At 51.8% G+C, this 23,787-nt stretch overlaps 2 protein-coding genes across 5 annotated transcripts in view; one reads left to right on the top strand and one right to left on the bottom strand.

Moving 5' to 3' along the window:
• The window catches only part of LOC101787877 (tumor necrosis factor receptor superfamily member 10B), a 31,524-nt gene extending 27,311 nt beyond the window's left edge, over window positions 1-4,213 (top strand). For all 3 annotated transcript variants that reach the window (XM_005008188.4, XM_023561539.2, XM_023561538.2), the window contains one exon: window positions 536-4,213. In XM_005008188.4, the coding sequence (XP_005008245.3) occupies window positions 536-822 (287 nt within the window). In that variant the 3' untranslated portion in view covers window positions 823-4,213. The remainder of the gene's footprint in view (window positions 1-535) is intronic.
• Window positions 4,149-23,078, bottom strand: Rhobtb2 (Rho related BTB domain containing 2). 2 transcript variants are annotated; one of them, XM_003479662.5, is made up of 10 exons: window positions 22,500-23,078; window positions 18,084-18,285; window positions 17,388-17,491; window positions 16,745-16,930; window positions 14,795-15,813; window positions 14,410-14,528; window positions 12,855-13,005; window positions 8,911-8,999; window positions 8,246-8,351; window positions 4,149-6,727 (listed from the first exon to the last, which is right to left on the bottom strand). In XM_003479662.5, the coding sequence occupies exons 2-10, from the start codon at window positions 18,273-18,275 to the stop codon at window positions 6,510-6,512; spliced, it is 2,184 nt and encodes a 727-aa protein (XP_003479710.2). In that variant the 5' UTR covers window positions 18,276-18,285; window positions 22,500-23,078; the 3' UTR covers window positions 4,149-6,509. The 2 variants fall into 2 exon arrangements, with proteins under 2 accessions (XP_003479710.2, XP_063090951.1); XM_063234881.1 differs by lacking the exon at window positions 22,500-23,078 and adding an exon at window positions 22,017-22,174.
• Between the last annotated feature and the right edge of the window lie 709 nt (window positions 23,079-23,787).

Below are 23,787 nucleotides of genomic sequence, written 5' to 3'. Positions count from 1 at the left end.
GCTCCACTGTGGCCTCACCACCCAAGCGCAGTTGCTTCTGCAGTTTCTGCAGTTGTCACCGAGTCCCTTTGCCTCATCCAGCTCTGCTCCAGAGACAGTGAAAGTGGCTGAGCTGGGTGACAATCAGAGATCCTCCACCGTGAGGTGCTGTGCCCTGCGCAGACACACGCCCTCTAGGCTCTACCCCCGAGGAGTGGTCTATGCAGCTTCCATCCTCTGCGACCCTTCGTGCCCGCTGCCCGTGCCTCTCTGTGCACGTGGCCCCTCTCCTCTCCCCATAACATCGGTGCACCCTCCCCAGGTGGGTCGTCCGCCTCCTCCAGGGCAGAATCCTTTTTGGACTCTGCCTTCCTTCACGTCCTGGGAGGAAGCGAGGCCCAAACATTGTGATGGAAGCAGGTTGGGATGTTGACACAGCAGTTTTATGGACATAGGGAACTTACAAGTTTCTGCATTTTGATTCTAGACCTGATTTAGGATCCTCTGTCCTCTGCTAAGTGCTCTGAGCTCAACTGTCCCCGTTTTTCCCTCCTAGCACTAAGAAAAGTCTTCTCTTATTGTATGGAATATGTGCACCATAAATCCTGGGACCAGTTCATGCTACACCTGGGCCTCACACCTAATGAGATCCACATAGCAAAGATTAGCAAACCAGAGGACCCTCTGTGTGAAATGCTCCACAAATGGCTCAACAAAACAGGACGCCGTGCATCCATCAACACATTGCTGGATGCCTTGGAAAATATAGGAGAAAAATTTGCCGTGGAACACATTGAGGATAAAGCAGTGAAGTCCAAGGAGTTCATTTATCAAGAGCATTAAACAGACTCTACTGAATAACGGGAGTGAAAGAACAATTTTGTGGATATATAGTCTGTGACTGTTAATGATACTGGAATAGATTCAGAATGCATAGTAGATTACTGAAGCACAGATACAGGTGTGTCTGTAGATGACCGACACGCAGGCCAGCAAACAGGGATATCTGGGGAAATCCAGTCCAGGTGTGAGTGGTACCAGCCAATAGCCTGGTAGCCCAAGTGGGATAAAAAATGTAAAAAGAAGGAAGCACGCCCATTTCCAAAGAGCCCCAGTCTCAGCTATTGCTTTCTGCATCAGTCTCCAGTTCCTTCACTTTTCCAGCACAGACCTGCACTGATGATTCCACAGTGAGCTTCCAGCCCCTGACCTTGGACCTGTGCTGCATCTTGATCCCTCTGGTTCGGATGCGTCTATCTTTTGGGCTGGCTCTTCACATATTTTAGCTTGGCCTCCTAGGACTTCTTCCTAAATCTGAGTGGAAGCCTGTGTGACCCTATAACTTGCATTCTGCATGCCTGAGAAACCAACACCTTGTGGATGATGCTGTGGTCAGCTGCCAGCGTGAACAGTAGCTGGGTTATACTGGACCATGACTGCAGTGGCTTCTCAGTGCCATGATGCCTTTTAAAGATTTTGTTTTGTTCAGGTTGACCTTGAACTCACCGTCTGCCACAGACTGGCCTCAGATTTGTGGCAGTCCTCTTGCCTCAGCCTCTCAAGTGCTAGGATTACAGGTGTGCAGTTTCACATGTCAGTTTTGGCTTCTTTTTAATGCTAATCTGTTCGGCAACCATCTCCTTGACCCAGCTTTGTAGGAGCTTCCTTTCTGGCGAAACTGCAAACTTTTTACATCATTTAACTCTACATTATTTGCATCTAATTCTCACCCTAGATCCAACCAAAAGCAGCTAACAGTATCAGTGCCACAGCCTCAACATGGGGCTGCCTTGAAATTTTCTCCACCTTAATTAATCCACTACCCTTAATCTCAGTTCCCTGCAAAGGGACATGGGCAAAATGTACATCAAATTTTTTTTTAACCATTTGAAAAAACTATTTGATCCACAAGAGGTTAACTGAGTCAAAAAGCCAGTTAGGGTGGTGGATGCCTGTAATCCCAGCATACAGGAGGCTGAGGCAAGAGGATTGCCATGAGTTTGAGGCAAAATGTAGATAAATTTTATGCCAGAGAAGAACACACATAATCGCAAGTGTTTTCTTTCTTTCTTTCTTTCTCTTTCTTTCTTTTTTCTTTCTTTCTCCTTTCTCTCTCTCTTTCTTTCTTTCTACCAAGGATCAAACTCACGATCTCACGCTTACCAGGCAAGCACGTGAGCCACTGTGATCTCTAGTGTTAACTGCTAATGGAGTCCATGTTTCCAACTGAAATCTCCTGAGTGTGGCCTTACTATTCACATTCCTTTCAGCATGCTGGTCTTCTGAACTCTTATTAGAATCACATCAATCTCTGCTCACAGCATTCTATGGCTTCTCTAGCTGGCATCTCCAAACCTTTCCAGATTCCCCCCACAAACCAGTCCCAAAGGCTCCTGACCCACATGCTCAGCAATGACCCTACTCTTCATGCTAATCTGCCTTTTTTCATATCTGAGACAAAGTACCTGACACGTGGAATTTAAAGAAGTTGATTTGGGCTTACAGCATCAGTAAGGTCAGTCAGTCAATGGTCAGCTGGCTCTAAGGTCCAAACCCCATGGAAGAATGGTCATAGCAAAACTGCTCACTGCATGGAGACCAAGAAGCAGAAAGAGAAGGAAGGGGTGGGATGAAAATATCCCCTTCCAAGTTTTGCTTGCAGTGACTTACCCTGTGTCAGTTACAGTTCACTAGAGGAACAGATTTAATATAAATATACGTATGTGATAAAGAATTTACAAAGTAGGCCAACAACAGTCACCTATGGAGTCAGGTGGAAGAATGCAGAGGGACCACTGCATCCTGGAAAGCGGAGGACTTGGTGGAAAGTGGGAGACCTGGAGCTGATGTGCTGGTGTGAGTCCATGTGGGAAAGCCCAACGGTCTGCGTTGGAATCCTGAAGCAACTGGAAACGAACCTTTGGATAAAGGCAATGTGAAGACAGCAACATCTCTGAAGAAGCAAAAATGAGCCTTTCTTTCCTGTTCCCTTTCCCTTTCACTTTGCAGCTTGAGTCATCATCCACACGCATCCAGAACTGTGCTCCCCTAACTGGCTAGGTCTTCATCTATTCAAGCTGACCCTGTCAGCCACGTGCCCCTTCTGATGCAAACACAGGAGAGTTCGCAGGACGGAGGGGAGAACTTGATACATGCTTAAAGTTCAAGTATTTATTATTTATATACTCTTTCTGTGTAACCTGAAAAGGTATTTATGTTTTTGATAACTGTAATTTTTCTAATACGTTCAGTAAATATGATTTCTAAATTGTTTACATTTATTACTGAGGCGGACACATCATTCATAGAATGAGAAATCCACAAGAGAGGAAGAGGCAAATTTCCCATCTCTGTTCAGGTTTCAGTTCTTGCTCATATCTGTGTCCCTGACAGCTGCTAGGTCTCAGGGAGGAGGAGTCTAAGAATGTAGCATGTTTGCCTACTTAGGACCAGACAGTACCTCACACTTCTGGTCACTCAAATCCCCCAGAGGTGCCTGACTGGATGCAGACTCCCTGTTACATAGCCTTCAGTAAGCATCTGACTACTTTGTGCAAAAATTTTAATTAATGCTGTGATGATCAGACAGGATGACTGACACATCTGGGTTTATCCTGTGTGGTTTTATGTTATTATTTATTATTATTATTATTATTATTTTGAACAGTTGAACCCAGAACTTTGGACTGAGCTACATCCCCAGCCTTTTAAAAGTTTTTGTATGTTGAGACAGGATCTAAGTCACTAATTTGCCCAGGCTACCCTCAAAATTGTACACTCCTGCCTCAGCCTCCCAAGTGCTAGGATTACTGGTGTGTGCCCCCTACCCAGTTCTATTTTTATTTTTAGAACCATATTATTCAGCCATCCTTCCATCAAAACTTTCTCCGCAGAATCCCAATCATGGCAGTTCGCAGGCTCTGGAGTTTTATTTCCTTTCCACTTCCAGGCACACTGCATTGTCTTGTTTCATAGCTGGTTGACTGGTCCAAAGCGTGGAGAAGGGCTGTCTCACCTGCTCCTGTTCCTGGCAATGCAGCCTGAAGGCAGGCCATTGTCTACTGTTCCTTGGGAGCTCTGAGACTCCCTCATCCTTTGAAGACTCCCGAGGTTCCCAGTCTACTGGAGTGTTAGCCTGGTCACTAGCAATGTCAAAAAACACAAAGTGGTTTGGTACAAAATACATGTATTTATGAATTTATGACCAAATTAAATATGAAACCTTATATAAAAAGAGGTGTGATTTTTTTTTTTGGCCCCATCCTGTTTTCCTCTGTAACTGCTGTGTCATGAGTCTGGGGGTGTGTTGTTCCTGTGACACCCGCCCCTTCCTTCCTACTTTCTGTGCCCGGGGGTTCATCCCACACAGAGTGTTTCCTGTTTCTGCCTCCTGCAATTCAGAGCACTCATAGCTCCTCCCCCTCCCGGTCCGGCCTGGCTCCCCACAGTCCCCTGGGGCGGTTTCTCTGGGGTGCAGACCTGCTCCTGCAGAGCTGTGGGGAAGGGGCAGAGGGTCCCTGAGGAGTGGTGGGCCTGCGCTGTGGGGATTCCGTGCCGCTGTCCTGTGGGCTGCCTTCGACTCCCCACTAGCCTGTCCATTCTCATCCGTAGCCCCTGATACCCAGCCCTGCAGGCTCCTGGAAGACCGATAGTTCTTCGCCTTGCTCTTTAGGACCAGAAATTCTTGGACCCACGTGTGCTCTCAGCTCTGTCCGCTTCTTGGAGGCTAAAGGGCTGCCCTGGTCTCCGCGATGCTCAACTGCAGTAATTCCGACCGGCCAGCAGAGGGCAGCACGTGACTGCCTTCCCGGCCAGCCCACCGAGAATTTGGAAGGTCCCAGCCCAGAAAACGTGTTTGCCTCAACTTTAAGCCCACCTGACCTCCACTGCCTGTTCCTATTCCCTCATGAGGATTCAACCTCCTGGTCTTGACAGCACATTCTCATGACAGTGTCACCTTGTTTCTGGGCAGCCTGCCCCGGAGCTAACCAGCCCATTCCTGGTGCCTAGTCAGTCCAGCTTCCTAAGGCATCTTCTCGGGGCCCTGAGCCCCTCACCACTGCCTCTGGATTGTTCCCTGATTCAGCAGGTCTCCATCCAAGAGACGGAAGTGTGGGGTGGTGGATTAGGAAAAGGCCACCTGTGGCCCAGCTTTCACCCCATGGGCAAAGCCACTGCTTGCGTTCTCCAATTTCGTCCTCCTTTCCGGACTGACCTGTTTCATCCACTAACTCATACACCAGCTCCGGATGGGGCTCTGTGTCTTTGATCCTTAATTACAGGGACTCCTATCCTCCAGCTCTGTCCTTTCCTCTGACATCTGATCCCTGCCCACCCCCAGCACATCTTATGAAACTCCTGCAAGGTCACTTCAGAAGGTGCCAACGGACCTTCTGGATGGACAAAGAAAGAGCCCAAAGCCTCTCAAGCCCTTAGACCAAAGCCCTCCCTCCAACCCCACAGCTTGTCACCAGCAAGCTGCAGGCCTGGAGCTGGGCTTCCCTGAGGGACAGCCAGCAAGGCCGGGCATCCTCAGTCACAGAGGCCACAGGTCCTTTCCTGCAAGGGAGCCGCGCTGATGATGCAACCTAATCCTTTGTCTCCTCATCTGGGAGCCTTCTGCCTGGCTTTCTAATAATGTAGGCTCCTCGGTGTTTTTTTCTGATCTTCATTCTTTGGCAAAACAGACGTTTCTCTTGGTGACCTTTTGAGTTTGGTTGACATTCTTCTGTAAGGGTCTTTTTTGCTAATTTTGCTTCATGGCATAAAAAGCAGTGCTACCCAGGGGCAGAGCACACCCTGAGGAGTACAGAATTGTTTTGCACAAACCACACCCCTTCCTTCTCCCCCATCCCAGCTGCGTCCTCTGGCTCCCATCTCTAAGTCTGAAGCATGCAGGAGTGGGAGAGAGAAATTTCTCATTGCACCAAGAGGCCCCACCTCCAGGTCTGCAGCTCAGAAACACCTCTGCCACCTGCCATCAGGCCTGCACTGCCCAAAGCCCTGGAGGGATGCTGACAGGATGGCCTCTTGCAGCTGCACCTCAGGACGCAGACCTCTTGAGTTGGGCTTTGAAAGCTTAATTTCTACCCTGATTTCTCCAGAGATGATCTGAGTGTGTTCCTTGAAACGCCCACGAAACGTTTGCCACCCTCAGGCCCACGGATGGAAGATGTGGCTGTCAGAGGCAGGGCCCTTGCTGCTCTTGGGGACAGGGGCTGCCCGCTGGCCAGAGCAGGGACAGACACACAGACAGGCCCTCCTTGGGGGCTGCCTCCCTCTGACTCTAGCCCTTTTCCCTCCACCTCTCGGCAGGGACCCTGCCCTGCCTGGAACCCGGGGCCTGTGGGTGACCCTGCTCTGATGAAGGACAGCTCCTCAGCCGCGCTGGCTGGTGATGACAGCTCTGCCCTTCTGGTCCTGGTAGGTGGGTCCCTTTATCCCTGTTGGGTGGAGGGAGTGATGCTGAAGAACGCAGGGACAAAGGCAAACGGACAACAGCAGCAGGGTCAGAAGAGGGTGGCAGCATCTCAGACCACGGCCGAGGAGGAGGACGGGGACGCCGAGCTGGCTGCGGAGGAGGATGGGGAGGAGGGGCTGTTCCAGAACAGCCAGCGCCGCTTGGGCTGCCGCTTCAGGTGCAGGTAGTCCTCCTTCTCGCGCTCCTTGCGCGCACGCTGGTAGTGGTCCTCCTCCTTCAGGTACCAGACGGGCGGCCAGCGGTGCTTCTCAAAGTACTCCTGGTTTTCTGAAGCAGAAGGCATGGGGACGGGTTAGGAGGAGGGGAAGGGACAGAAGACCACGGGACAGTGGAGACGCTTAAGTAGACAGCCCCAGCCATGGCAGGTTCCAGGCCAACATCAAACACACCGGGACCAGGTCCAGGACAGGTGACTCCCGCAAGGGAAAGGCGCTTCCAGGTGACACAGATGGAACATGTGTGGGTACTCCCTGACCTACGACCTCCCCCCTCCCCTTTAGGGCAGCCTAAAGGGAAAATATCACGGGGGGAAAATGCAGACTCCACCCCGCCCACTCAGCTCCCTCCCATAGCAGCACAGCACACTGCAGTGTCCTCCTCAGATACAGGGCCACCAGTGCCCAGTGTCATCACCCAGAGAGGACAGGACCTTGGAACAGCCCAGGAAACTGCGCTTACAGGTGTTTCTACATGGAGCCAACTCTAATCCTCACTGGAGAGGTCTGTCAGTGTGATCCTATTCAAAATTGCAAGCAGACTTTCTACAGACTATATAATTGCACCATGGTCACTCAAAAAATGTAAGTCAGGTGGAGCCTGGGAGGCTGAGGCAGGAGGATCGCAGCAGCCTGAGCTCTGCAGTGAGTTCAACATCAATCTAAATTACATAGCGAGGCCCTGTCTCTAACAAAACAAAAAGGAAGTCAGGGACCCTCTGCTGGGAATAAAAGAGCTGAACCAGGAGCGGGGGAGAAGGGGAAGGAATTCCACATCGCTAGGGATGAGCCTAAGCTCCTGCTGGCCACAGCCGGGTGCTGAGGGAATCGAGGAGCAGCACCCCAGCAGCACCCAGGTCAGAGATAGCGAAGGAGGTGTGAAGCCAGGGAGCAATTCGATTGGCCCTGGGCTTCAGGAAGAATGTGCTAGAAGGGTTGGGACACACGCAAAGTTGAGCACCAGGCCTGGAGAACTGGGAAGGTGTGGAACCACCCTGCAACTGGGAGAGATGGGAGCAGGGGAGGGAGCCCTGTGAGGACACCGAGTGGCAGACCCATCAGGGAGACCAGCGACACCTCCCCCGGAAGCCCAGGCAGCTCCTGCCGGGCTCCAGGACCTGAGAAATGAATTTAGCAGAGACAGAATTGCAGGTGACTGCAGAGAGTGCCTGCTGCTGAGGGAAGCCAATTTACTGAGTCACAAACAGCATTTTAAAGGCTGCATGCACTTTTCTATCCGTGTACTGGATGGCAGTATCAAGTGTGTTTCTTACTGTGGTGCCCTACCCAGGGGGGTCTGGAAACTACCACCTCTCATCAGTGCCCTTTGAGAAACAAGCCTGGAAAGGTGTCATGAGCCATCCAAGGTCCCCAGCCTCCCAGCCCTACAGACAGCACTTTTCCTGGGGTACCCCACATGGGCCTCCACCCTTGAAAGGCCAAGTGAGACCCCAGGATCAGTGGTCCCTGGGGTTCAAAGCCCCAGCTGTGGATCCAAGCAGAGGCCCCTTGTACCCAAGGCAGGAGCCACGGGTGCTGCTGAGGCTGGTGTGGGGGGACGTGGCCTCACCTGGGGACATGGCCTTCATGTCTCGGGGGAACTTGCGGCACACGTTGTTGTAGTTGGTGCAGATGTGATGGAGACACCAGTCAGCCAACTGGTATGCACAATGGAACTGGGGACAGAACAGAAGCGCATCTATCCTGAGACCCCAGGCGCAGGGGGACTGTGTAGATGCTGTCACCCTCAGAGCTGCAGCGCTGGTACAGCGTGAGCAGCACCCTGCAGTCGCATGGCCAAGCCCACCTACGACTGAGAATGACCATGCTGGACTTGGGCTCCTCGGCACTGCCACCAAGCCCCGTCACTCCACTTCAGCCCTGCCCAGGAGGTCATACAAATGATATCTGTGGCCCAAAGGGTGCCATCCTACCGCACCTGCCCTCCTTAGCTCTTGCCCCACGACTTCCTTCTCCTTCCCAGCAGGAAGATGCAGGTAACTAGGCTTAGGGAGCTGACTCTCCCAGGAGTGTCTCCGGCCGTGCTCTCATGTAATACATTAACCTTCAGGGGCTCAATTTCTGCACTGTGAGATGAGCTCTCCAAGTCAGGGGGCTGAGCCTGACAGATGCTCTCCTGCCTACCACCTCCCAGCCACTCTGCACACTGCCAGCAGGCAGGAGGAGGGAGCCTGGAGGCAGACGAGGGCTGTGGATTCCTTCCCCGCCTGATACCTGAGCCAGCTCCAAGAACACGAGGACGTCTCCATCAATGTCCACCATCATCTGGGTTGCTTCCATCAGCCCCGTCACCGTGTACTGTTCTGTGACACACACAGCCAGCAATCAGTGGAAGAACCATGTATACCTGTGCTACTTACAACACACAGCAGGGGCTCCCTGCAGGGTAGAAAGAGACAGGGCAGGGACAAGTCCCGAGAAGCCAAGATAGACCACAGGGGACTTGGGTGTGCTCCAATGTGAGGGACAGGGCCAGGGCGGATGAGCAGGACCTTAGTGGGCATGAAGGAGGATGCTGTCCTTACTAAGAGGATTTTCCATCACAGTCCACTATATACAAGGTCAGAAGCCCCAAGAGAATAAGCCATGGACACAGAGGGTATGAAGCTCATGCTCACTGAAGATAAAACAAAAAGCTGAGAACTGTGAGTTAGGGCTGCCAGGTACATCCTGCTGCATTCATTTAAACTTTGCAACAGACTTGCCTTTTACATTAATGGTCATGAGGAAGAAAACACCTTGGTCACGAATTTTGATTAGAAGCATCAGTGCTATAAACTCATGAGGAATTTTATCTTTGGAGACAGATTTCCCAACTCTGTCCACAGAAAAGATCCAGAAGCAATAACCATCCTGGTAGCAATGCGCACTCCTGGTATACAGAGATCCCATGTCCACTTCCAGCTATGAGGAGCCAGGAGCTCTCAGAGAAACAGCTGATGCCACGGCTGGGAGCAGCTGTGCTGACCTTTGGAATTTGCGGGCCGAGAATGGCCCTGAACAGCGAGTCATGCAGTCCTGCACAATGATAAACCTTAGTGATATTTGGTGATTTTCCTGTAATACTTTTATGACTCCAGTGCATGCTGGTCCGACATGGGCTGTGCAGGTAACAGGAGAAGGCTGGGGAGGGCAGGGCGTGGTGCGGTGGCACTGAAACCCAGTGTGTCAGATGTTAGCAGTGCTCAAGCAATTTGGAGACAAATGCAGGAGTTACACTTTTTCAAAGGTTATAATAAAGGAGAAAAGAAGGGAAGTTTGTTGCTTACATACATTAACTCTATCATATATTTTATATGTGGCCCAAGATAATGTCTCAGTTTAGCCCAGGCAAACCGAAAGGTTAGACAGGCACCTCTTAAAGCATGAAACATACAAGAGGAACCTGGACCATCTCATCCTTGCAGATAGCCAGGGAGCCCGAAGACTGGGGCCAGCGCAAAGACTGCTACCACCTAAAGGTACAACGTTTGAACTTCAGGAAAGATAACTACTTAACTGAAACCAAGCAAGTATCTTTAAATCTAAGTGTTCAAAATAATACTATTAAAATACAAACCCAAGCTGGGCGTGACACCTGTGAACCCAGCACTGAGAAGGCTGAGGCAGGAGGATTGTTGGGAGTCCAAGGCTAGCCTGAACTTTACAGTGAGATCTCATCTCAAAAACAAAGACAAAAAGAAAAAGATATTTGGTCACTTCTGAAAATGATAGGAAACAAAAATATATCAAATATTGGTAAGTAAAGGGGGAAAAGAATCAAGCCTCCACCTGCCTTTCCTACATGACCTGTACCGCTGTGTAACAAAACAAAAGGCGAGAAGAAGCTTCTTGCTTTTTAGAAGTCTTCCAACAGATTCACAAAGAAACAGTGGCTCAGCTGGAACACTACCATTTTGTGACACCTTAATTAATAAGTTGATAGATCCAGACAATGACACTTGATGTCTACTAATTCCTCAAAAAAGAAAACTGGACAATCCACACCCTTTGATAAAGAGACAACCTATGAAACAGTCTTACAAAAAACTGTAAGGCAAGGTGACAAATGCCTGTAATCCCAGCACTTGAGAGCCCGAGTTAGGGGGATTGCTTGGCGTTCAGGGCCAGTCTGGACTACATAGCAAGATGCTGTCAACAAACAAACAAACCAAAAATGTGGACCTAATCCAGCCTCTAGAGCCAATTGTCAGTTTACTATATTCAACTACACTATAAAATTGCAATCTGAGAAAATCTAGATCATGGAAAACTACTGGAGGAAAAGACCAGTGTTTGGTTTTTGTTTGAACAAATAAATTTCAGGAAGAAAACATTTTTTTAAATTGGACAAGGTAGCCATAGAGTCAAAGAAACCTAAAAGGTATATAAAAAGCCAAATCATTCTGTGAGTGTTTCAGGTTGCAGGACTAGATGACAAAGCAAGAGGGGAGGGTGAGACAATGAGCTGGCACGAAGTGCCCCATGCAAAGAGGACTTTGCAGTGTGGGTACCGCCGGGAGGGAGAGAGGGCTCTAGTGTGGTAACGGTAGTGGAGACTTCCGGTGCGGCCAGCTAGCTTCCGGTCCTGGTATGCATCAGGACTGGAAAAATGTTTTGCTTTATAATAATCCACCAAGCTGACTGTGTTTCATGTAGTCTTATGTATTCGTCTTTATATTTGTATTTATATTTAACGACAAACAAGTTTTAAGTCTGAATGAGTAACTCCATGGGCAGTGGATTCACAAAGACTAACTTCACCAGTTATGAGAAACACCCAGCGTCCCCAAGACCCTTCACAGGGCAGTGCAGGCCTTTTTGTATACACTGACCATTTCCAGAGAACACTTATGTAGCATGACTTCCTTTCTCTTTTTAAATTGATGAATGAATGAATGAACTTTCAGAATACCTGGGATGGAACCCAGGGCCTCGCAGACGCTAGGCAGGAGCCCTTCTGCTGAGCTGCACCTCCAACCCCAGCATTACTAAAATGGCTGCCATGTGAAATTACCTAAGAGGGCTTAACCAAGGGTATTTCTTGGACTTGCTTCCAACTGCCTGTCCTGATGAGATGCATGTTTAGGGAAATACCTCTGTATACTTTATTTTTCCTTGGGATCATTTTTTTGATAGTCTTTTACAAGTAAAATGATTCCACTTAAGGATTTAAAGCTTTAAGTGCTCTGGGAAAACCACACTATTTTTCCTCAGCAAAACTGTCAGAGCTACAATCCTGAGATGCTTTTCTTACTCCCGCCCTAAAGTCCCTTTTGCCCCCAGCTGGGGTCCCTAACTCCCACTGTAGGCTCATCTCTTAATATTTTGGTTCTGATCAATGATTTCTGCCTTCTTCCTTTGACCATGCTCTGCCTTATGATTCCTTTGTCATTAGGGGATTGCTGTTTCCCCTCGTGTCTTCATGCCAGACTTGGTCCTCTGTCCAGAGCTCCAGTAGTCCTGATATTGGGTCCTTGCTTGACCCCCAACTCCTCTCTGCCTCCCCCAAGCCTGGCCAGAGACCTCAACACCAGCACCAGTGGCGATACCAACAACACAAACATCAGCAGTAGTCCCCTGGCTGCCTGGGTCTCCAGCCTGATTTCCTTCACCCTAGGAACACGTTTCTCCTCCTAGACCCTTGGACCCAGGCCGGATGGCCCTGGTGCCCTGGTCTTTCCCCACCCTGGAGGCATCCCAGAGCTCCAGCTCACAGCGCTTCCACAGAGTAAGGAGTGGGTCAACGTTCATTTTCTGTTTCCGGAAGAAGAAAGAGAAGGTGCAGCCAAAGGGAGAGAAGCAAGAAGAGAAAGGAAGGGAAGGATGAAGCAGATAAGACGAAGACTCACAGGGTAGAAACATGGGATGGTGATCTAGTCTTCGTTAATGTTGTGCGCCTGCCTGAGTAAAGCCAAGCTAAGAACGCAATGTGCCTGCATACTGGGACCAGTTTGTGGGCCGAGACGACCTGTGGGGATCTTTCAGGGGCACCCATTGAACACACTCCTTGTATACATCCTCACCCAGAAAACTACGCATCAGCAGACTTCATTCTAGGAGCAATTCACCCTTTGGGTGCTGCCTGCTCCCAGTAGAGAGGGAACAGGCAACAAACAGTCACTGTACCCTGGCAGGCTCTCCCTGGTCGTGCCATGGGAGCTCGCCGAGCGCATTACCTGTGAGGGCAACCAAGTGTGGCAGGCAGAGGCGGTTGGCCAGGATAATGAGCTTCATGTCGTCCAGGTCGGGGCTGGAGGTGAACATGCCCGTGTACAGGTACTCCAGCACCGCCCTCATGCAGCTCTTGCTCGTGTAAGGAAACACCACCTGGACCAGGAGAAGCAGGAAAGGGTAACTCAGGTCCGAGATCTGTGCTGGGCTTGTTCCTGCTCAGGGGCCCCTATCCCTCTCAAAGGCTCAGCCCCCAAAGTGCTGACTGGTGCTGAGCCTCAGTTTGTGGACAGCATCCAAGAACAAGGCACTGATAATCTTTCAAAAAGACCTGGATCCTTTGTGGTATCTTCAAGCTGCTCTGGCTTCCCGGTGCTTTACAGAACCATTTACATCACTTAATAACCCCTCCCCCACCTCGCCACAACCACCACCCCAAGTCTGCAGGGAGCTGTCCAGTGGGATCCAGAAGCAGCAAAGGGAACGCCAGCTAGCTTCTCTTCGGCTGCTCCAAGCTGCTGCTCTGGGCCTCTGGGATCTCTCTGAAGCTGTACTGCAACCAAAACTGCTTTCTCATCAGATGTGAGTCTCTCTGGGCATGCTGGGAGTTGGCCAGTGCTTTAAAGCTGGTGTTGCTGGTACCAAGAAGTGCCCAGGGCTGGCATGCTCCTGGGGCTGCAGTGAATCCTGGTTCCACCCTTTGTAAATTCACAATTCCTACTCCCTTGTCAGAGACCACCCATATCACACAGCCTTCCACATAGCCTTCCCTAAGGACTTGCTTCCCAGCAGTCTTAGGAAGGTCATCCTCTGGACAGCAGGAAATGATACTGCATTGCTCTCTGCTCGGCTTTTCATTCAAGTATTGGCTGATCCTTCACTAACAGAGAGGTACTTGGCAGAAGCCAAAGACCTAGTCCCTGCGCTCAAAAGCAATCACAGACCAGTGGGAAAATCTTTAAGGAAACACTCAGAACTTCCCTCATCTGAGTATAGAGGAATCTTAACTACAAGGCATAGTGGCGGGCAATTAACGCTCTGGGGTCCAGAGATGATGGAGGACACCAAGGGCTGTAGCGCCAGCTACTCTGATTGGTTGGGAGGATGGAAAAGAAAGAACAGTCCTAAGCACACTCTGAGCTTCTAGTGTAGGGCTCTGAGGAAATGGCAGCATAGGGAAGAGAAAAAGGTGAGCTGGCAGGTGCTCCAGGGCACAGTGATTGTACTCGGCATGCCCTTTTATATTCCGAGCATCCGCTTCTCAAACTCCCTCTGTTCCTGTGGCCTAATCACCCCAGAGCCAGGCACCAGACAACTAGGGACATCCCATGCCCCAGAGCCCACTGAAATGGTCCAATCCTAAGCTGCTTGCCAGGCCTGCTCTGTTCCTTCTCCAGCTCCTGACTGGCACTTCCTGACCCCCAGGGTGCACACACTCCCTTCCTTGGGATCTGTATCAGAAACGTTTTCAGTGACGGGCTTCTCCATATGCTGGCCTACATCCCTCTTGGACCCATCACTCTGTCCCTCTCCCCTGACCCTTCCCATGCTCTGCCTCACCTCCCTGGTGGAACTCTCCACAAACGGCCCCCCAAACATGGCAGCCATCCAGTCACAGCTGGAAATCAACAAGGGCTTGTGGGCGCTGATGGTGCCATCATCCAGGATGAAGGTCACATCTGTGTGGGAGGAGAAGTGGCATCATGTGAGCATCTGTGAGCATGAGGAGGATCAATCCCAAGGGTGACATGGAGCCCTGACTTCCCAGCTTCCTTCTGAGACCACAGGCTGCAGAGCATGAATGACCAAGCTCTTGTCTGCAGTAGCTAATAGCCCTAGTGCCAGGACATCAGAGTTAAAACTCACTTGGAAGGTAATGGAGCAGCCCACGCCCTTGAGAAAGCTACCTGGAGATCATCCCTGATCTTCTAAGCACATCCCATACCTGAGAAGGTGCCTTTGGCCAAACACTCCTTAACCCGGTTGGTGCGGCGGACATGGAAGGCCTTGGTGATTTCCTGGTTCATAAAGGCCTCGTTGTTGAGAATGTTGGCCACCATCATGCGCAGATCGAAGACCTCCAGCAGCTCGGCAATATGGGCGATGTGCATGAGGTCCCGCTCATTCTCACCCAGCTCCCCTGTGTACAGGTACTTAAGAACAGCCCGGAAGGGCCCCGGCTGGATGGAGTTGTCCATCTTCACCACCACCATCAGCCGGGATTTGTAGGTCAGAGGATCCTCTGCCATCTCTTCCTGGATGCTGACAAATGCTCGGCTCCAGGAAGACAGCACTCGACCCCTGCCTGGCAGGTACCCTGTTCCACTGCCCCGCAAGATCCCGTCACTAGTTGAGGCTCGGAGGCCAGCAGGACCGGAGCCTCCAGCCTCATCCACACTCTCACAAACGTCAAAGCTGGCTGCCCGGAGCAGAAAGTCCCGCCCGTGGTGGTGGTGGTGATGGTGGTGGTGTTGATCGGGGTGGCCCCGGTGATCCTCTGGGTGGGGCCCCCCTGGCCCCGAGGGGCCTCCCAGCTCCCCCTCACTCAGGTCCATGAGGAACAGGTCGTAGAACTTGGAGGAGGAGGTGGAGAGGTAGATCTTGTGGGCAAAGATACGCACCCGCTCCTGCAGCACCAGGATGACATCCGCGCAGAGTGGGTCCTCTAGGAGGTGGGCGGGGCACTCCTCACTGCTGGAGGGGGGGTCGGGCACCATGATAATGGGGGGCGGTGGCTTGGGGGGCAGGAAGGGTGCCTGGAGTAGAGGCCGCTGCACGTTGCGGAGGTGGGACTTCCAGAACTGCAGGTGGCGCCGCGAGATGAGTGCAGCCCGGATGGCATTGTCAAAGACGTCCTTTATGCCGAACTGGGCCACCACGCTGGTCTCGTAGTAGGGGATGCCCAGCTCCTTGGCCACCTCCCGACCCTTTTCCGGAGGAAGGATCTCATTGGGCTTGATGGGCCTGGAGAGTTCAAGGAGGGAAAGCCAGCTTCTGTTGATGGTGGAGGGAGCCTGCCCAGCCTTCCCCAGGCTGGGGCAATGCTGTTCATGGTTTGCACCACTGGCCCTTTTCCACCTTGCTCTTTCTCCTCTGGCCAGGTCCCTGTAAGGTCCCTCAGGTCCACCTCCAAACCCTTCATCTTCCAGGAAGCCTTCCCTACTTTATGATCCAAGTCACTCCCCAGGGACCCCCTACACGCCCCAGTTCAAAACAGAGATGCAGTCACCTCCTTCTCTGCAATTAGCACACATGGGCTCACACTGATGTAAATCTGCTCATACACAGCTATCAGTATTCTAGTGGGACTGATTCCAGGATGCCATCCAGATACTAAAACCCTCAGAACCTTAAGTGTCAGGTTTACAATGTCACAGTATATATACATGACCCGGACACATCCTTCCCTAGACTTGAAATCATCTCTGGGTACTTAAAATACTTAATATGATGTAGATGCTACATAAAGTTATTATGATGCTTTGTTTAGGAAATAGCAACAAGGAAAAAAGTCTATACATGTTCAGTACAGATTTAGTTTTTAAAAAATATTTTCCATTCACGGTTGGTTGAATCCACAAAGGCTAAACCTCTGGATTAAGAAAGTCAGCTGTGTATGTGTAAAAACATCGTAAGACCTCCTGATGTAAATCCCACCTGCCCCTTGTCTTTCCACACAGTGCCTAGGCACAGTACTATTCACCCCATAGGTGTGCGATAGACAGATGGGTGAATGGATGGGTGAACGGGCATGCTTGTAGGCCTTGATGTAAGCTCGCAGTAAGTAGAGGGAGAAATGTAAGCCTCAGGGAGATTCCCTCATCGGGGAGCAGGTAGCTATGGTGATGTGCCCTCCTCAGTGCCCACCCTGCTCCCTAGCCCCCAGTAGCCCTACCTTGCCAAGGGCCGCCTGGCCCTATTGACAGCCTCCAGGTCAGCATAGCGCAGGTCCAGCTGGCAGCCCACCAGGATGACAGGTGCTCGGGGACAGAAGTGCTTGATTTCTGGGTACCACATGGTCTTGACATGATGAAGGGAATTGGGGTTGGCAATGGAGAAGCACAGAACCACCACATCCGATCTGGGGGTGAAAGAGAGAAGATATGGGCAGAGAAAGATAGTAGAGAGTGACCTGTCCCTGGAATGAGGGGACATGCATGCCCTCCCCTGCCCCTACACTGTAGGCCCAAACCTGGCTTATTAACCTGCTCCCCCATTTCCCACACAATGTATAACAATAGTACTTCTATAATTTATGTAACATTTTAGAGCTCAAAGACTCGTGTGACCTTATGGTTCTCATGCTAGTTCAAAATTACCATTTCAATTATCTCAAAGTCACTCAAAGCTAGTATATGGCAGAGTCAGAACTCAAAGCAGGCCTCTGGACCCTAGCCCAGGCTCCCTGATCCTGCCCTGCCCCAAAGGCATCTGCTATACTGTTTTCCTCCACTCTTCCCTGGGTTTCGGGTGCACAGAGGTGCTAGGTCCCTTGGGAAAACAAGAAAACCCCGCCCACGTGGCCCAGTCTCCCCTACCTCCCGTATGCAAAGCGACGATCTTTGTGGTGGTCTCCAAAGGTGTCCCAGAGGCGCAGAGAGACGCTGACATCATCTACCACGTCTCGGGAGCGTTCCAGCACCTGAGTGGGGACGGAGACAAGGATGGCAGCTCTTGGGTCAGGTGCCAGCTCAACCCCGAGGTCCCACAACAGCATGGGGGATGGTGAAGGACAAAGTGGCATCTCCCACTATGTGGTTTGCACAACACACATCCACGTGAAGTGTCTGGAGAATCAGTAACAAGGTGGTCCTCAAAGCCCAGCAGAATGAGGAGAGACCCGAGAGAGCAGACTATTGGGGTGCGGTCAGGATCCTGTGTTTCCAGCGTTCCTTGCAATTGAGTATTGATGTGATCTTTTGGCAATGGAAAACCTTTCCCAAGCTGCAGCCCAGAGGACTCCCCATTACTTAGAGAGGTGATTGCACAAGATGCGGTACCCAGCCAAATCTGGGGGCTAATAGGCACCGGCCCAGGTGTTTAAAACACAAATGGTCAAACACTGCGCCTCAGCCATGGGCTCCCCTCAACCTGTGTCCAGGAGCTCCTTATGCTTCAGCTACCCCTGCCCCTCCCCTGAGTGACCCCATGAGCTTGGGAGACATCATGCCCCGACTTAGGAAGAGACCTCAAAGGCATGGTGTGCCCTTGGCTGAGTGGTCTTGCAGCCTTACCTCTTGGCAGACACGATACTGGTCGATAGCCCACACTGTGGGCACATGGGTAGCGAGCAGCTGGTACTGGGTGAGGGTGGCATTGCAGGCCCGGGCACAGATGAGCCTAGTCTTGCCCACAGCATTGTCACCCACCACCACGCACTTGATGGTCTCTACGTTTGGCCTTTCATAATCCATGTCAGAATCCATTAATTGGGACCTGTGGGGCAGGAGGGGTGCAGTCAGCACAGCTTGGCATGCCAGCCCCCCAAGTCCAAGATCAGGGCGGGCAGCTCTTGGCAGCTGGGGCTGGCCCCTTTTCGAGCACTGGCACTGAAGCAGTGAAGGGTGGGTAACTTGCAGGACAGTGGCTCTGCAGGGTCCTTAGGAAACAATCCATTCAGGCTGAGAGTGGCAAAGCCACCAGGTGGGCCACTTGTCTCCCTCTGGTACCCACTGTTCTCCTGCGGGACTTCAGAATGGAGGAGGCTGGTGAGAGAGATCCCAAGGCAAAGCCTGCCCAGCATCTGTCCTGTCCCAGCTGCCCCAGAAAGAGGAGCATGTGCCTGGGCGCTCACTCATCTTCTGCTCTCCTCCTCCTCCTCCCAGGGCTGTGACAGCAGCAGAACAAACAGCTGAGAGAAGCAGAGTAGAGGCCAGGTCCCCACCCCTTCCCAGCATGCCCCAGGGCAGGCCCACTTTAAAATTTAATGGACTTGTCAAGGCTGAGCAGCAGCTCTCCTGGCCTCCCCGCCTTGCCTTGGCCCTCCCTGGTGGTGCATTTCCATGCCCTAGGCTGCTCATCCATCCTCCAAGCCCAGCCCTGTTTATGGAGATGGGAGAGATTTCCTGCCAACCTCTGTGGGCTAGAGAGGCTTCTGGATGGCCCTGCCCAGCCTGCAGGCCTCCCTCTTCTACGCTGGGCCTGTCACGTTGCCCATGTGTCTTATGCAGCTATGGGCCAGCTTGAGATGGGGGTAGGGTAACCACTCCCCATCTCAAGTGATCTGATTGTGCCAACTGATCAGGCCTTCTGTCCCCTACCTGGGCTGCCCCTCCTTAGCATCCTGCATCTAGCCCCCTGAGAAAGAAATCGAGATCTGTCCCCCTTGTAATTCCCATCCCTAGGAGGACCCAGCGGCAGGCACTCCTAGGAGAAGCTCACTGTTGTCCCCATGGAGTGCGGGCTTGCTAGAAGCAGAGCATCACACTTCTGCCTGAATTTCTTTTTTTTTTTAACTTTTTATCGGTACCGGGGATCGAACTCAGGACCGCCTGCTTGCAAGGCAGGTGCTTATGTCGCTGAGCTAAATCCCCAGGGCCTCTGCCTGAATTTCTGGGCAGATACTTGCCTCAGTTTCCTTTCGTGTTGGGCAGAAAGGAAGTAGCTTGTCCAGCCCCATCAAGGGGATGGCTCAAATGAACAAACAGAGGGCCTCTTCTACAGTCAAAATGTCACATCAGTGTTTAAAAAGCTGTTACCAGGAGGCTGGAGGGGGCTTAGGCTGGTAGTCTCTCAGTGAGAATCTGCCCTCGTGGAAGGACCTAGGAAACACTAAAGGGAACTGGTTTCTGCAGGATCACTGGCCAGCCACCGCTCACATTCCCTGTGTTTGGGAGAAGTTGTCTGGGGGCTAGAACGACCCAGAGGAATCCTGCCTCAGTCAAGGAAGGCTGCTCTCAGGGGAGTCCTGGAGGCTAGCCTAGTCCTGAAGGCTAGACCTCGAAGCGGAGGCATCAGCTCCAGAGCCAGGCCACCAGCAGCAGCAGCAGATTTGCTCCATTCCTGCGGGCTGTAACTGGATGCCAACATGCAGGAATGCAGAACCGAAATACTCAAGTAACGATGGCAACTGGGATTTGCCCCGGTGGATGCAGCTCAGCAATCTAAGCAAAAAGGGCAGCAAAGACTTTTCAATGAGATGACCTCTTCCTCCTCTTCCTCCTCCTTCTCCACAGCATCTGGACCCTTAAACAAGGGTCTCCAGGCAGCTACCTCCTGTCTGTATCATAGGCCACTGCACTCCTAACCACTGGCTTCCTCCTCCCTCTTCTCTCCCCTGAGCTGAGGACCAGGAAGCCCACTTTGATTGTCCCTGGGGGATGTTTGAGAATCACTGGGAGGAGGCATGTGGGTGTGGTTTCTGTCTCTTGGATAAATAACAAACACAGATGGAATCCCAACTGCAAAGTATGTGCAGCTGCAAGATAGAAATTCAAACCACCTGGCCCACAGAACTTCTTTCTGGAGTTCAGGTTCCAGCAGCATGTAGCTCTGGAGACAGAAGGGAGTAGGGGGAGAAAAGAGGGAGTTGGGGCCTCGGTTCTTCAATCCAGTAGCATCCTAGTAGCAGGGATGATATCAGGACACCAGCAGAGCACGCTGCTCTGAGTTCAGCTACTTTGCAATTAACACACTCCCACACACCTTATGTTATGTCATAGGGTTAAGAAGAGGACAGTTGGGGGCTGGGGATTTAGCTCAGCGGCATAAGCGCCTGCCTTGCAAGCAGGCGGTCGTGAGTTTGATCCCCGGTACTGGTAAAAACGAAAAAAGACAAAAAAAAAAAAAAAAAAGAAGAGGACAGTCAACCAACAAGTAGGAGAATGACACACACTGGGCCATGGGTTTAGACACCAGACTGCTGGATGGCTACTAAGCTTAACGACCCCTCCCCATGTGTTGCTCCAGTTGCCCTTCTGACTTTCTCCAGTGTGTCCTTCAACCATCTCCTTATATGCATCATCTTCTCCCATTCCACCCCTGTCCCAACTGCCTGACTGGCAAACTTCATCATCCCACCATGGAAAAGGCAAATCGCTACACTTTGGTGGGCATCAGTCTTTCTCTCTGGAAAATGGGTATGAGAGCACTGGAGAAAGTCTCATGGATTGTCGTTAACTTGTGCCAAGAGAGCCTGAGTGGAAGGAGGTATTTGTCTTCTTATGTAATGCAGTATTATATAATGCTAAATTATATATCTATATGTGTAATGATATCTCCCTTTAAGACACAGACTGGCCCAATTAAGCCCGCAGAACTCTTAGTCTAATCAGGCCCATCTTAAATGAGATTCTTGTCCTGGAGCTGGTGTGCCAACAAGTAATATAATTTCTGATCTAGATATTGCTACTTTACTGGACCACTGCTGATACAAGATGATACAACCCACTCAGTGAGTGTTTCGACTTCCCTTTCCCTCTGGCAGCCTCTCCTTCAATGACTCTAGACTTTTCCTCCCCATGGCCTCATCTCTATTCCTGCAAAGCCTCCCAACTACCCTCCAGAAACTAATATTCCCCTGCCATCCTACCCTGAAATTCACAACTCCCAATCCACTCCTCTCCCAGATAACCCCAGAGTCATAGGCACGTGCTCCCTGACCCTTGCAGCATGACCACTGTGGCCTTCTGCCACAGCAGCTTCCTGCCCCAGCTGCTTTCCCAGCTCTTTGCCCAGCCCAGGCCAGACCTGCAGGTGTACTCAGATTAGCTACAAGCAGCACCGGCTCTCATTCCTCCCCCCACACCCCTACACACACTCTCTGCAGAGCTCAGAAGAGGCCCCCTTTCCCTCCCACAGCTGATAGGAGGCTTGTTCATCTGTGGCTGCCCTAGTCTGGTTGTCAAGGTAACGACAGAATCTCCCTGGGAGCCTGGTTTGTCTCCTAGCAACCAAATCCCACATCCTGCATCTTACAAAAAACGTAAAAAAGAGGAAAATCTTGAAAATGAAGGTAAAAATCTAGAAGATGGATAGGAAGGGAAAATTGGAAGAGACAAGCAGAAGGTGGATTTGGAATTAAAGGAGCTCCCACTGGGGTCGCTGACATTTGTAATATTGGAGAAGGCGGAAAGATGGATCATCGCTTAGATCCAATGAACAGTGAGGCCCAAAGGGATCTTGAATGGTCATATTAGTAAAACTGCAAGCCTAAGCACAGGACTAACCTCTTCAAGCCTGAGATGTCGAAATTTTTACTAACAACGATAGCAGTTTCCACCAGTCGTTTATCAGAACTCAGTTGCACACACTGCAATGGAGTTGAGCTCCGAGAGGCATTTTCACAATCCCAAGCTAAGTGCCCAAATTCCACCAGCATTTTCTAAAACAGAAACATTTGCAACCTGAACCTCTTTTTTAGCTCCCCAACACGCTGTTCTGCACACAATGTAAAAAGGGGGGGAAAAAAAGGAAAGGGGGAGGGGTACAACACGCCAAGGCAATCAAGGCAACTCCCTTTCCCTGGAAACACAGCACGCGGGGAAGGTTAGCCCTTCGCCCCCTCGGACTCGAGCAGCGAAGCCAGAGCCTGGAGGAAGACAAGGGGAACGGGCAGGGCCGGGAGGGCGCACTCAGGAGGGGCAGCGAGAGGGCGAGGCGGCGCGTTTGCACAGGTTGCTCGACAAAATAGAAATCGATCATTTACTTACACCACTACATGTGACGGGGTAATTGCTAGTGTACGGAACACATCTCTTCCTGCTAAGCACGCTCATTTTAGTGAGATGTCTGGGGTCACTCCACGCGGGCAAGTTAGGACGACGCCGGCTTCTCTCGCCGCGCCGTTGGGCGCTCCAGGTCCGGGCCCGGCTCACGATGGATCAGAAACTCTGACAGAGCAGCCCAGGCCGGACCGCGGGCCGCGAGCGGCCGCACGCGCTGCACTGCAGACACTGCCTCTTCCGGATTAGCATCTCCCCGCGCCCCGGGCGCCCAATGTCATGGAGGCGCGGGGCGCAGGCCGGGCTGTGCGCGGCCGCCCCGACCTCGGACTGCTGGGCCGGGCTGGGCCGGGCCGGGCTCTGCGCGGAGGCTGCGGGCGCGCGGGAGTTGGGAGCAGCCGGGCCAGGCCCGCGGCGCCGGCGCTGCCTGCAGACGCTTGCCTAGCGCTGCAGTCCCGAGCACCGCTCGCGACCTCCTTTTTTCATTCACAAAAAGGGAAAGGAAAAAAAAGAGAAAAGGAGAGAGGAAAAAGGAGGGGTCGGGAAAAATCGCAAGCAGGAACGGCTGCCGTAACAAGGACCGCCCACCGCGGCGCTCTGTTGGTGGGAAGGGGCGGAGAAAGAAGGCGATTGGACGTTGGGAGACCACGCCCCTTTCCCACCCAGTCCCGCCCCCAAAGGCACAGCCCTCCTTGCGTCAACGCCCGCCCTCGGCAGTCGCCAGCGGGTCTGGGCTGTGCACCAGGTACCAGCTTCGTTCCTCTTTACCCGGCCAGGCATGGAACCTCGCTGGCCTCTTGCGGGGTGTCCTTTCCTTCAGGAGGCGGAGAAAGCTCAGAGGCAGCCTAGCGCGCCAAGAGGGGGCTTGCGAGTTAGAGGAAAACGAAGCTTTTTCCTGTCTTTCCCCTTAAACTCCAGGCCTCCACCGCTTGCCCATCTGAGGACCACAGCGTTTCCTGCAAGTTCTCTGCAACCTAAATGACTTTTCCCTGCGTTTGAACACCTTCCTTCATCACCCCTGTAACTGCTGCCGTGCCTCTGACTGTCCTGGCCCTTAGAGACTTGGGAGTGGGTAGCTGTAGGGTCACACCTGTCTCCCACCTGGGGCTTCTTTAGCGGTCCTCGCCTCACTCCACTGGCTACAGCGAGTTCAAAGACACCAAGCAGACCCCGAAGCCCCTTTGGGCACCGTCTCCACTTACACCTCTGTAAAATAGAGGGATTCTAATCACATCTGTCAAATGAGCTAGTGATCTCAGAACAAAGCCTTAGAATG

This window comes from Cavia porcellus, unplaced genomic scaffold (assembly GCF_034190915.1).
Source record: "Cavia porcellus strain 051 isolate PalLab524CR breed Dunkin Hartley unplaced genomic scaffold, mCavPor4.1 scaffold_24, whole genome shotgun sequence".
NCBI classification, from domain to species: Eukaryota; Metazoa; Chordata; class Mammalia; order Rodentia; family Caviidae; genus Cavia; species Cavia porcellus.
The sequence above is the reverse complement of the archived record's forward strand: the minus strand, read 5'-3'. Positions and strand labels throughout refer to the sequence as shown.